At 34.6% G+C, this 12,203-nt stretch overlaps 1 protein-coding gene across 1 annotated transcript in view; it reads right to left on the bottom strand.

The window, feature by feature from the left end:
• The window catches only part of LOC106064004 (adhesion G-protein coupled receptor F1-like), a 51,882-nt gene continuing 39,679 nt past the window's right edge, over window positions 1-12,203 (bottom strand). The window contains exons 13-27 of the mRNA XM_056031178.1: window positions 11,462-11,633; window positions 11,168-11,305; window positions 10,919-10,991; window positions 10,444-10,561; window positions 8,937-8,986; window positions 8,703-8,817; window positions 7,985-8,085; window positions 7,283-7,385; window positions 6,513-6,660; window positions 5,635-5,704; window positions 5,255-5,321; window positions 2,994-3,079; window positions 2,235-2,361; window positions 1,439-1,480; window positions 1-1,109 (exon numbers count right to left, since the gene is read on the bottom strand). Coding sequence (XP_055887153.1) covers window positions 1,020-1,109; window positions 1,439-1,480; window positions 2,235-2,361; window positions 2,994-3,079; window positions 5,255-5,321; window positions 5,635-5,704; window positions 6,513-6,660; window positions 7,283-7,385; window positions 7,985-8,085; window positions 8,703-8,817; window positions 8,937-8,986; window positions 10,444-10,561; window positions 10,919-10,991; window positions 11,168-11,305; window positions 11,462-11,633 — 1,500 coding nt within the window. The 3' untranslated portion in view covers window positions 1-1,019. The remainder of the gene's footprint in view (window positions 1,110-1,438; window positions 1,481-2,234; window positions 2,362-2,993; window positions 3,080-5,254; window positions 5,322-5,634; window positions 5,705-6,512; window positions 6,661-7,282; window positions 7,386-7,984; window positions 8,086-8,702; window positions 8,818-8,936; window positions 8,987-10,443; window positions 10,562-10,918; window positions 10,992-11,167; window positions 11,306-11,461; window positions 11,634-12,203) is intronic.

A 12,203-nucleotide genomic window follows, 5' to 3' on the forward strand; every position in this document is an offset into this window, starting at 1 on the left:
ATCTCCACAAATACTAAAATACACGAGCATAAGCATGACAGTGTAATATTTATATAAGCATGTTTAGGAATACATGTAGACAATTATGAACAGATATTTTTTATTAACTTTTAAATACATTAATAACACATTTCTTGAAAATTGTATCCAAATATAACATATTATAAGTACAAAATGTCAGTTTAATGCTGAATTATTTCCAGATACAACATTTATGGAGTTTTTACATGAGACGGATCCATGGCATTGAAACAAACGTTGTCAACTTATACATTAACAATGGCATAGAATATTGAAAAGAGCATAAATGTTGGAAATTATTTCTTTAGTTTTATTTCATGCTATGCACATTTCTAAGATAAAAGGATTGTTGATATCTAAGACAAAAGAACAAGTGGTATCTAAGACAAAAGAACAAGTGATATCTAAGACAAAAGAACAAGTGATATCTAAATAAAAGTACAATTGATATCTAAGACAACAAAAAAGATGATATCTAATACAAAAGAATAAGGTGATATCTAAGATAAAAGAACAAGTGATATCTAAGATAAATGAAAAATTGATATCTAAATAAAAGAACAATTGATATCTGACAATAAAAAAGGTAATATCTAATACAAAAGAACAGGTGATATCTAAGATAAATGAACAATTGATATATAAATAAAAGAACTATTGATATCTAAGACAATAAAAAAAGTGATATCTAATACAAAAGAACATGTGATATCTAATACAAAAGAACAGGTGATATCTAAGACTAAAGAACAAGTGATATCTAAGACTAAAGAACAAGTGATATCTAAGACAAAAGAACAAGGGATATCTAAGACTAAATAACAAGCGATATCTAAGAAAAAAGAACAAGTGATATCTAAGACTAAATAACAAGCGATATCTAAGAAAAAAGAACAAGTGATATCTAAGAGCTTGGCTTTCAAAATGTAAAACTAAGTCGTTACAAAGTCAATGTTCATAAATTTGTTCTTATGTTTTGGAAGAGCAAATATTTTGCATCAATATGTTGAGGCTGTTTGAGGTTTGTTTGTTCTGTCCGTACTTTGGGCCTGTCTTTGTCTTTTGGTTTGTAGAATAGCCTCTATAATCTGTAACAAAAAAATTAAAAACTAGAATTGATTTTAACAAATGATATTTTTAAAACAAAATTCTCATTTTTACACATATTTATATAAATATAAATTCTTTTTTTTTTGTTGTCATTTCTTCTGTCATGTCTGTCTAGACTCATTAGGTTAAAAAAGAAAGGCTAAAATTGTTGGCAATTGTAAAGTTCAAAGCCCAGTCAAACTTTTTAGCACTCATTGTTTATTAAGAGCAAAATAATCACTCTATAAGTTGTAAGAGTTATTCTCTGCTAAATAAATATTTTCTTTCAAATGTAAAACTGTAGCGTAGACAAAGATGTGAAGTTTACCTGACGTTGTCGTAGGCAATAGAAAACAAAGATGAACAGCCCCTGTGGTAGAGAAAAAAAAACTGATTATATTTTAGTGCTCAATATAAAGTCCAAATATTGTTAAGTTAAAGAGCATTCAAAATATAAGGTAGGCCTAGTTCCCATATTAATGTTAAAAGAGAACATCTTAATGGCCAATGCACCAAAAAAAATGTTTCTTTCTGCATTGTGTTTAGAATGTACATTCTTTAAGATATTTCAATGGATGACTAAAAGTGTACAAGTTGTACAATAGATAGTTCTTTTTTTTTTTTACAATAAATAGATATCAGAAAATATTTGTAAAAACTTATCTTAGGAAATAAATATAAAAAGAAACTTAAAATTGTATTAATATTGTACAAATAATAACTAATACTATATTGTTATTATAAAATGGAGTAGTAACTGAAAGTCTAAAAGTAAGAAGTAAGGTTCCCCTTTCAGACCTTGTAGTCTATAGGGCGTTTGATGTTTCCTTTGGTCATCTGTTTATGTTCCCTATGGTTACCGAGGGTGTCATGTGACCAGCACAATGAACAACCGCCTTTATTTTTCCTCAACTAATGCCAGGTACTCATTAGAACTGGGTGGACTCAGAGGCGCCCGAAGATCCCAAAATTAAAAATCGCAGTCTTCACCAGGTTTTCCAAACCTGCACTCCGGTTTGGAGGTAAAGCGCTTTACCGCTAAGCCACCTTAAATGGTATCTTTGTAGGAAACTGGCATGTAAAAAATACATTGTGTAAAACGACATTATCTAAAAGTTACCCACCTGGAAAGTATTAAATATAACAAAAAGATACTGTAGCACTACCACATCAGTAAGTAGAGACACTATTCCAAAAGTCCAGGTGAGTCCAAATAATGGAGTTAGGACCACAATGGTACGAGCTGCTGACCTGAAGTAGATGGAGATGTTAATCATAATCCTCTCATAACTCTAAAAGTTCAATTCTTTTATAGAACATGACATGACAAGGCCAAAACTCTTTTTTTTTAATTATTTCCCCTGCCAATTTTAAACCCCTCAACTCAAGAAAACATTAAGAACAGACACAAAATAGAGAGCAGTGAGATTCATAACAAACGAATATTCACATTTGACTAGAGTAACACCTTTAGTAAAATCACTAAATTTAGAAAGCCTTCAGGACAGAAGACTAAAAGTAAAGTAGCAATTATCCATAAAACACTGAACCATAATCTTCAAATACAAAATTTTATAAAATACTCTGAAAGACACAAAGATAAAGGCGCACTCCTCGTTCCACATGCTAGGACAAATTTGTACAAATATTCCTTCTTCCCTAGTGCTATTTGAGCATGGAATGGGTTGCCTGAGCTAGCCAGGAAAACCAGTGACTTGGCATTATTTAAGTCATTGGTTAACATGCATGACTAAATGCATTACGCGTAAGATGTAATCATCTTCTTTTTTGAAGTAACGTCTGTATTATATAAGATAAGATAATACTTATATTTAATTTATAAATATTATTTTTAATGTAAAATGGTCAAGGTCCAAGCTTACATCGTTCTCTCAGCGTTTGATTTGTCTATCATAGAATGGGTTGACTGAATTGTCTTAATGACAGCAATAAGGACACCCGAGTTAACCTGTTTCATAGAAGAAATCATTTTTTTAATGAGTAACCATTTGACTAGTAAACCCAGTGACGTACCTAGGGTGCCAGGCGCCCGGGGCGGCATAGTCTGTTGGCGCATCCCCCCCCCTATTAGTATGCGTAATCTATATTTGCATTAAAACAATCACCAATCAATAAATTAATTTTTTTTATTGTAAACAAAGTTAATGAACAATCTGAAGCAACATTAGCCATTTCTTATAGAACTACTTTTCGTGATCTTGCACTAGCAAAGTTGCCAATGACATTATCAAAATTAATTGTTTCGACCAGCGCCTTTTCTATGCTTAGCAATGCCAAGTCTGACAGACGCTCCTGACCCATTGAAGCTCTCAAATAAGTTAAAATGATTTTTAGTTTACTAAAAGAACGCTCACAGCTAGCAACTGACACAGAGATTGTCAGCATAATTTGCAAAGCAATTCGCAAGTTTGGAAATATGTCATTGCCATATGAAATAATAAATGAAAGTAATTCGAATGGGCTGCTTGGGGTAGCATCTGGCCGGGTTTTCAGCAACATACTGCAGTCACTGATTTCTACGAACAGTTCAGTTCCATCGATATCAGTTTTATAAAAGTCAGCCAGCGTAGCACAGTGCTGTTGAATATCATTAGAGGTATCATTAGCAAACAATTTGCTGATGTTGAATAGAAATCCAAACTTTTCATCAAACGTCTTCAGACGACCAAATCGTGTTGTCATCTCCTGGATTAGTCTATCAATAACTGCTTTCATAATGCGAGTTATTTCTTCAACCGCAGCGAGTCCTGCATCACCAGCATTTTCACCAGGCATCTGTTTTCGACGTTTAATTCTTCCTTCTATCCTAATTCCCAATTTTTCACACAGAACTTTAGCTGCATTGGCTGCAGTGATGCAAACATCTTCTCGAATGCTACTTAGCCGTTGCTGCAGTCCTTCTAAGTCCAGTGCTGCGTCATGGAAATTCATTGATGGATCTTGCAGTCGTTTTTGAATCCGGTCAATTTTTGACAAAACTGCATGCCAGAAATCAAGTAGAGTGATGAAATAGAAATTCATCACATTTTGAAGCAAACTGTATGCATCATTCTGAGTCTCACTAGTTTGAGTACCATCTTCATACAGGTTTTCTAACAGCTGTAAAAATCCATCAAACTGTTCGTGGATTGCATTCACCGCATCTTGTCTTGCACTCCAGCGTGTTGGACATTCTCTCTTCAATGTAATTCCAAGCAATTCTTTCATTTTCTCCCATCGAACAGTTGAAGCACTGAAAAAAACGTAAATTTTCTCAACTGTACCAAAAAATGTATCAACAACTGGATCCTGTTTTGCAGCATGTAATCCAGCTAAATTCAAGCTATGGTTGTTACAATTAACAAACGATGCTTGAGGATTTCGAATGGCAATTCTTTGTTGGAGTCCGGACAGTTCTCCTGCCATTACAGCTGCGTTATCATAACACTGAGATCGACAGTCAGCTATAGGAAGGTTGTCTGCTTGCAACTGTTCAACAATAACATTTTCTAGTGTTGCTGCATCTTTTGCATGAAGCTGAATAAAACCAAGAAAAGATTCTTTGATGATCACTTTTTTGGTTTTGAAATTAACATCAACAAACCTAATAACTTCTGATAACTGTTCCCGGTGTGCTAGATCAGGTGTTGAATCTAGCATTAGTCCATAATATTTGTTTCGTCGAATATCACAGAGTATCTGCTTTCTGACAGTAGATGCAAGAAAACTGATAAATTCATTTTGAATTCTTGGTGACAGATATGAAACTGAACCCGGAACATTTTTAGAATGCTGTAGATGACTTTATAATAATGGATCAAACTGAGCAATTAGCTTCATTGTGGCCAGGAAATTTCCTATATTGTAACATCCCCCGCACCTGCCTAGTGACGCCAATGGTAATACCCATTTTGGCGCCCCCCACTCTCCGGCGCCCGGGGCGGATGCCCCCCCCTCGGTACGCCACTGAGTAAACCTATTGATAGTGTGTAGTATTAAACAACTTATTCTACTACATCTACTCATAAATTGAATAATTTAACCTCTTTACCATATATAGTTTTTGATTGCATTGATAGGGTTAGATAATTGGTGTTATAGAAGTGTATATTTGTTACTGAATAGACAACAATCTAATACTTACTAACAAAACACATATAACAGGACCAATGAAAGCCCATATGAAGCCTTTATTTACAGATAACCAGCAGCTGTGAAAATATAGATAAGTGTTTAAGATAATCACTAGTAGAAAGTTTAAGAATTGTTGGTTTCGTATTTAAAATGGTTAACGAGTAGGGTGGCCAGCACAACGACCAACCGTCTTTACTTTCCCCAACTAAAGTCAGGTACCCATCACAGTTGGATGGACTCAGGAGCGTCCTAAAACCCAAAATCTCAGTCTTCATCGAGATTCGAAACCAGAACCAATCATCCACCCCGCCCCCACTAGAGGAAAAATTAACTGGGATCATAATAAATCTATGCAAAAGAAAGTAAATAATTAATTGAAAAAATGATTACTAATTAGGTGTTCCATATCCTTCAGCTTGATTCACTAAGGCTGTGGCTCCAACAATTAGCAGAGGAGTAACTGAAAGAATAAACAGAAAGTCTTCGTATTAAGTAAGACACAGTGTGAATATAAAAGTGATCATCCATGAATTCTATTGCTCTCCCCTACCTACTCGTATGCAGTGAGGTGGATACGTCTTCAGACTATACCGGTAGCCGATAGCCATTTGACCTTTGCCCCGGAATAACACTCAAGTTTCGGAACATAATAAATGGCAAATAAATGTGAACACTGTCCGTCTTTCTGGTACCTTCATCGCTTTAATTTACTAAATCTCCTTTGCAACGATGTCATTTAGAATTGTGATTTTTTTTTCCTTTTGTGCCTGTTTCAAACCTATTGTATAATTGCAGATCTTAAATCAACAATAAAAGATTAGAATAAGCATTAGGCCAACAAGTTCTCTTCCTCAATTATGCCATTATTGTTCTGTGCTTAACCCACTACATATATATGTTAGTGAACTTCCTTTAAACCTGTACTATAAATATTTTAAGACTAGTCGTTGGCCTCCTTCAGTCGTAGAACGACTATGGTTCATCTCGAGCACTTTTATGGTTTATCTCGAGCACTTTTATGGTTTATCTCGAGCACTTTTATGGTTTATCTCGAGCACTTTTATGGTTTATCTCGAGCACTTTTATGGTTTATCTCGAGCACTTTTATGGTTTATCTCGAGCACTTTTATGGTTTATCTCGAGCACTTTTATGGTTTATCTCGAGCACTTTTTCGTGTAACTGAGGAGCCCTATTTTATTTTAGTATTTTAAGACTCCAATGTTCATTAAAGGATTTTTTGAAAAGTTCATTTAAATCTCTGACTCACTGTAAGTGACAGGTAAGAATAGTTCCAGCCGAACACGTCCGGATACACTGTATATTGATTTATACAGAGCCAGGCTTTGACTTAAGAAGTTGAAGAATACACACAGGAAACTGTAGTGAAGAAATATGCCGATGAACTGACAGAGTATCTGGAAATAAAACAAGGAAAAAAATGTCTTTTTAAATCAAAACATAAAATTTTAGAATAAAATAGGTAAAGAAGATTGAACTAGACTATGTTAATGGTGTTGTACTGTTAAATTCTAATAGCTATTTATAGTTTTATCGTCTTAATCATATTACATACATGAGATATTCTCTAATGAAGGTATTTCAATAGTTAAAGATGTTTTCTATACGTTGATATAAGTTAAATTTGAATCATGATTGAAATTGGGATATAAGGTTTACCTTAATACTATACGGACCGAATTTACTATCACAATAAAAAAATGTATATTAAAAAAGTGTAACAGTGTTGCTTTAACTATCGTATGAAGAATATGTCGTGGTACTGTAAGGCACATCTAAGATTTTGTTAGAGCAGAAAAAAAAGCAGAAAAGGTTCTATTTCGTTGGGAAAAGGTTTTAGACAATATAATATATTAAATCATGATCCAATATTTAAAAATATCAAGTCTAAAAATGACTACAATTCGAAAATTATCTCCAGTTTGGAAATGTAAATGTCCCTTTCACTATAATACACAAAAAACGGCTAACAATTTTCTAGACTAAAATGGGGTCTAATTTAATCCAATAAAACGTTACCTGGTTATCAGTTTTGTCAATGCCCAACAAGAAGACCAAGTAACTAATCAGCATACAGACACACAGATTTAAAAGTAAGACTGACCGCTCGTTTTTAACGTACCTAAAAATAAACAAGTGTGCCATGGACGTCTGATTAATACTTTCACAAAAATATCAGAAGTTTAAGCAAAACAAAAGAAAAAAAGCACACTTTAACAAGTCAATGTTTTAGCATTAAATAAGTTTGAGGAAAAAATAGGGATGGATTTAAGGGAGGGTAATCAGGGGCTACTGCCCCGTGGACTCCACAAGAGAGCGGCTCCAAATTGAGATTTTAAAAAACATCAAAATTTCGACGGGTCAGAAACTTAAGTGTTATTTTTTTCTAAAGAAACATCCGCTTGTAGCAATAATGGCAGTGCGACAACTTAGGGCTTTATAAGACCCTTCAGAAAGTTAAAAGTATATATTTTTATACCAAAATATGCTTATTAAATAATATTTTTAAAGGAGAAAAAGATGTGAAATTTACAAGTCCACTTTTCTTTCTTCTGAAATAGCTACAAGTATTATTATAAATAAGTAAATTTTTATTAAAGCTTTCACAAAACTGTAGGGGCCTCTGCAAATATATTGTGTCGGAGCTTCTCCTTACTTAAAACGGCCCTGCATAAAGTAAAAAATATAACTTCATTATCTTAATCTAGACTCTAGACCTACCTCCAGAAATAAAGGTAGATAACTATGGTTATGATTAGACATACTATAGATACAGAGCACCCAGTGATGGTTAGTGCAGTCATAGCTTGATGTTCAGCTAGCTGTATAGATTAAAAAGGGGGGGGGGATAAGTCATGCTTTAGAGAAAGAGCCATTCAATAACTTTATGGGAATATTTATATTGGAAAACTTTTAATAAAGATAAATTTCATTTTTTTGCAACCGATAAAGAATGAAACTATTTTTAATTTTTAAGCTATATAAACAACAAAATAATTTCAAACCAATCACTATATGCGTCGCAAAATGTAAAGCGACTAATCACAAAGACTAGTCCTTATTAATGTCTATCAATAACAATCAGATGTATGCACCAAAAGCGTAGTGAGGGAGAAATAAGGGGCACGATGCCCCGGGCGCCACCCTCTGGGTTAAAAATGAAGGGTGGCGCGCAAATAATGTACCTTGCGCCGTGCTCACGTTTTGCTCACTACGCCTCTGGAATACACCTACCTTTAAGAGAAAAAAAAATTGAGATGTCACGAATAGTGTAAAATTGTCTAAATATTATTTAAAAAAGTCTCACAAAAAGTTCCAAAAGATAGAACTTTAAAAGACAGATTATATGTGTCCAACATTTGGCCAGGATCAATGGCGTCGAAAGAAACGTTAAATATGAAACTTAATATTTTAAATGATATGTGGTAGAAGGCATTACCTGCTTAGGTCCCATCAACACTGCAAAGGAGGTCAGATGGTTACATTTACATATAATTTGGTCATCTGTAAAGCGCTCCGTTAAACAACCTTCTCTTGACCAGGTCACACGACCACTGGGATTATATGAACTAAAATTTAATTTGATACTAACACATTAATAACTTTCTGTTCTAAAGATAGATTATTTCTCGTTAGTTTATTTCTACCAAATCAAAGAATTTCTTCAATTTACCTCATCGATGTGTCGAGATATACACATTGTGGAGTCACGTGGCTGTCCAACTGAAATACAATAGGACAAACGTTTATAAAAGTTATTGAAAACTGTCCTTGAGGTGTTTGGTTTGAAGGGCCGATACTAAATATAAACTGTCCTTGAGATGTTTGGTTTGAAGGGCCGATACTAAATATAAACTGTCCTTGAGATGTTTGAAGGGCCGATACTAAATATAAACTGTCCTTGAGATGTTTGAAGGGCCGATACTAAATATAAACTGTCCTAGAGATGTTTGAAGGGCCGATACTAAATATAAACTGTCCTTGAGATGTTTGAAGGGCCGATACTAAATATAAACTGTCCTTGAGATGTTTGAAGGGCCGATACTAAATATAACAAGAAATTAGAGGCATATGTAGCGCATGTACTTTTTGAATCTGCTTTAGTGTTAAAGCTCTTGGCTTACGAAGAGAGAGGTCCCGAGTTCGACTACCGTTGAAGATTGAGATTTTAAACATCTGTATTTTATGAACTCCGCTGAATCTTTACAGCTCCATTGGGTACATGAAATATGTTAGGGAAATTAAAACGTCTCTGGATAATATGCTGGTCACATGACACTCTTGAAAGTAGAAAAAGATTGGCTTTACATCATTTGTCGACATAGATGGCTAGATCTGAAAGTGATACCTTAGTGTCGTAAGATCATCACCCTGTTCAGCAAAACTTATTGCAGCGCGACTGTTTAGTTCACACGTACGTCGACAGAACAAATGTACAATACAAAGGAAAATTCGACCGTCCTTCTGTGCGGGTCGGATCGCGTTGTCTGAGACGTAGTAAAATGTTTGCTAAACATTGACCGTTTTAGTCGGTCTTGAAAAAGTCTCAATCAAAAAAGTTGTGAAATGATTGCCCCTTTTTCAATTTAGTTTCTTTTAAGCTTTGATAATAATTTCTTTTTCTTTGACATATTAAAAATATGGCTACAACGGAGGCGCGGCGGCTGAGCGGTATAGCGCTTGGCTTCCGAACCGAGGGTCCCTGGTTCAAATCCTGGAGAAGACTGGGATTTTTAATTTCAGGACCTTTGGGCGCCTCTGAGTCCACCCAGCTCTAATGGGTACCTAAAATTAGTTGGGGAAAAGTAAATGCGGTTGGTCGTTGTGCGAGCCACATGACACCCTCGGGAACCGTAGGCCGCAGAAACAGATGACCTTTACATCATCTGCCCTATAGGACACAAGGTCATACAGGGGAATTTCTTCTTTCTATTCCTTACAACTACAACGCAAATAGTTTTCCAACGACTGAAGCTGGCCAACACATCAATAGATCTAGCAATTGTGTTCATGTCAACAAAAGTGGACACACTTCGATTAGAACACTTCCACAATATAATAAAATGTATAGTTAACAAACATATTACGAGGTCCAAAAACGCATGCAGTTACAAAAAAAAAATAATAATAAATGTGTTGTCTTCAACAAGTAACAAGGTAACCCATGCAGAGTGCTGTACCTTTGTTACATTGGGGACTCGAAATGTCAATGACACAGGCGATTTCAAAGTTACGCCACGACCAACAGACACTGCTAGGACATCAGACACAATGTGTGGTTTAGACGTAATACTACTTCTGGAGGTAGCAATAAAAGAAAAACTTATAGATGTTATAATGAAAAGTTAATTTAGCTGACATTTATCGAAGAAATAATTGGTACATGTTTTAAAATGAAATGGTCATGCATGATAATACTATAGTCTTCGATATCTTTAGTAGTTATTCTTTTGGTTTTCTCATAATAGACCTACTAGGATACCCAACAACATTGTTCAAAGTCATACGATTCCTTACATTTTAGAAATAAATAGTCTCCTTTTATTATTTGACATTATGAATATAATAAACCTTGTAATTTTGTTTTGGAAATATTTAATCTATTCTTTTAAAAAAAAATATCTATTTAAACACTATTTAACTTCTGTGACTCACTCATTAGTTTGAAAAGATTCAGTCTCATCATTTTCTTTACGTTTGATGGCAATGACTGAATAACTTCTCACTTCTGAAAACAAATCATTACATTTTACAGTTTAAGTACTTAGATACTTTAGGTACGCTGTGATACATTCTTATTCATTTCTGAACAATACGACCACAACCAGTTTTAAAAAAGTTAACATTTCCATAATTAGCAATGGCTAATAAATAAACGATTCTTATTATTTTCATAAAACCTACCAGTGTAGCCATCAAAAGCTTTTTTTGACAAAGATATTTCATTTTTAGAATTACGAAACCAATTATCGAATGGTTTCAATCCTGAATGGTTGGCCTCTGGAAAATTGATGCCTTGGGATACAGTTCCTATTTTTACAGCTGAAAATAAAATATTTGTGACAGCACACAGGAAAAATCTTATTTTAAATAAGCTGAGCTTGTATGTACTCAACGTGAATTTTAATTAAAAATAAAAATCGTAAGTAAGATAGATAAAGATGTCTGATTACATTAAAGGTGACACCGTCAACCAACCTATCGTATTCTTGACAAAGGCAAAATCTTTGGTTTCATTTGAACTCAGTCTGAGAACCACACTTTCCAAAGAAGTGACGAGAGAGTTAATAGTGACGTAATCTTCCTCTGGTGCGTCTGTCGTATTATCTTGCATACTAAATGTCACGACGTCTGCCAGAGTGACAAGTTTCTGTGTAAAGAGAGGAATCCCACAACGCCTGAGGCCTCTGGCTTCTAGGTATCAACATTTAACATTATTTATAATAATAATCTTTGGTGTTTTACATAAGGTTAAAGAGACATTTTTTACTAAACATATTGCTGCAGACCTTTCACATCATTTACTATATACATAATGCTACAATGAGTCTGACAATGCAATAAAATTATTTAAAACACAATCAGTTTTTATGACTCTGCTAATAGAATATAAATATTTTTAGTGGAAAAGTATATTTTGAAAACCCTGAATCTCAATAGAAAGCAGCTTATTTTTACTTAATATATATTGTTATAAACTTGGTGGTGGCACAGAGAGGGGTAATGGTGTGTGTGTAGTCAGCCGACGCAAATCGCCCCAGGCCAGCGCTAGACGAGCGGTCAACCGTGACGAGCCACGACTGTCAGCCGAGTCGTGTCAACAGGACGGTTCGGGAAGGATCGCAGCGTCACGAGAGTTGTAGTCACCTGACCACCTAGAAACTAGAGATGGGAATCGAACCCAACTTTTAAAGTTCGGGTTCGGTTCGGTTCGGTCAGA

Source organism: Biomphalaria glabrata, chromosome 5 (assembly GCF_947242115.1).
Source record: "Biomphalaria glabrata chromosome 5, xgBioGlab47.1, whole genome shotgun sequence".
Taxonomy (NCBI): Eukaryota; Metazoa; Mollusca; class Gastropoda; family Planorbidae; genus Biomphalaria; species Biomphalaria glabrata.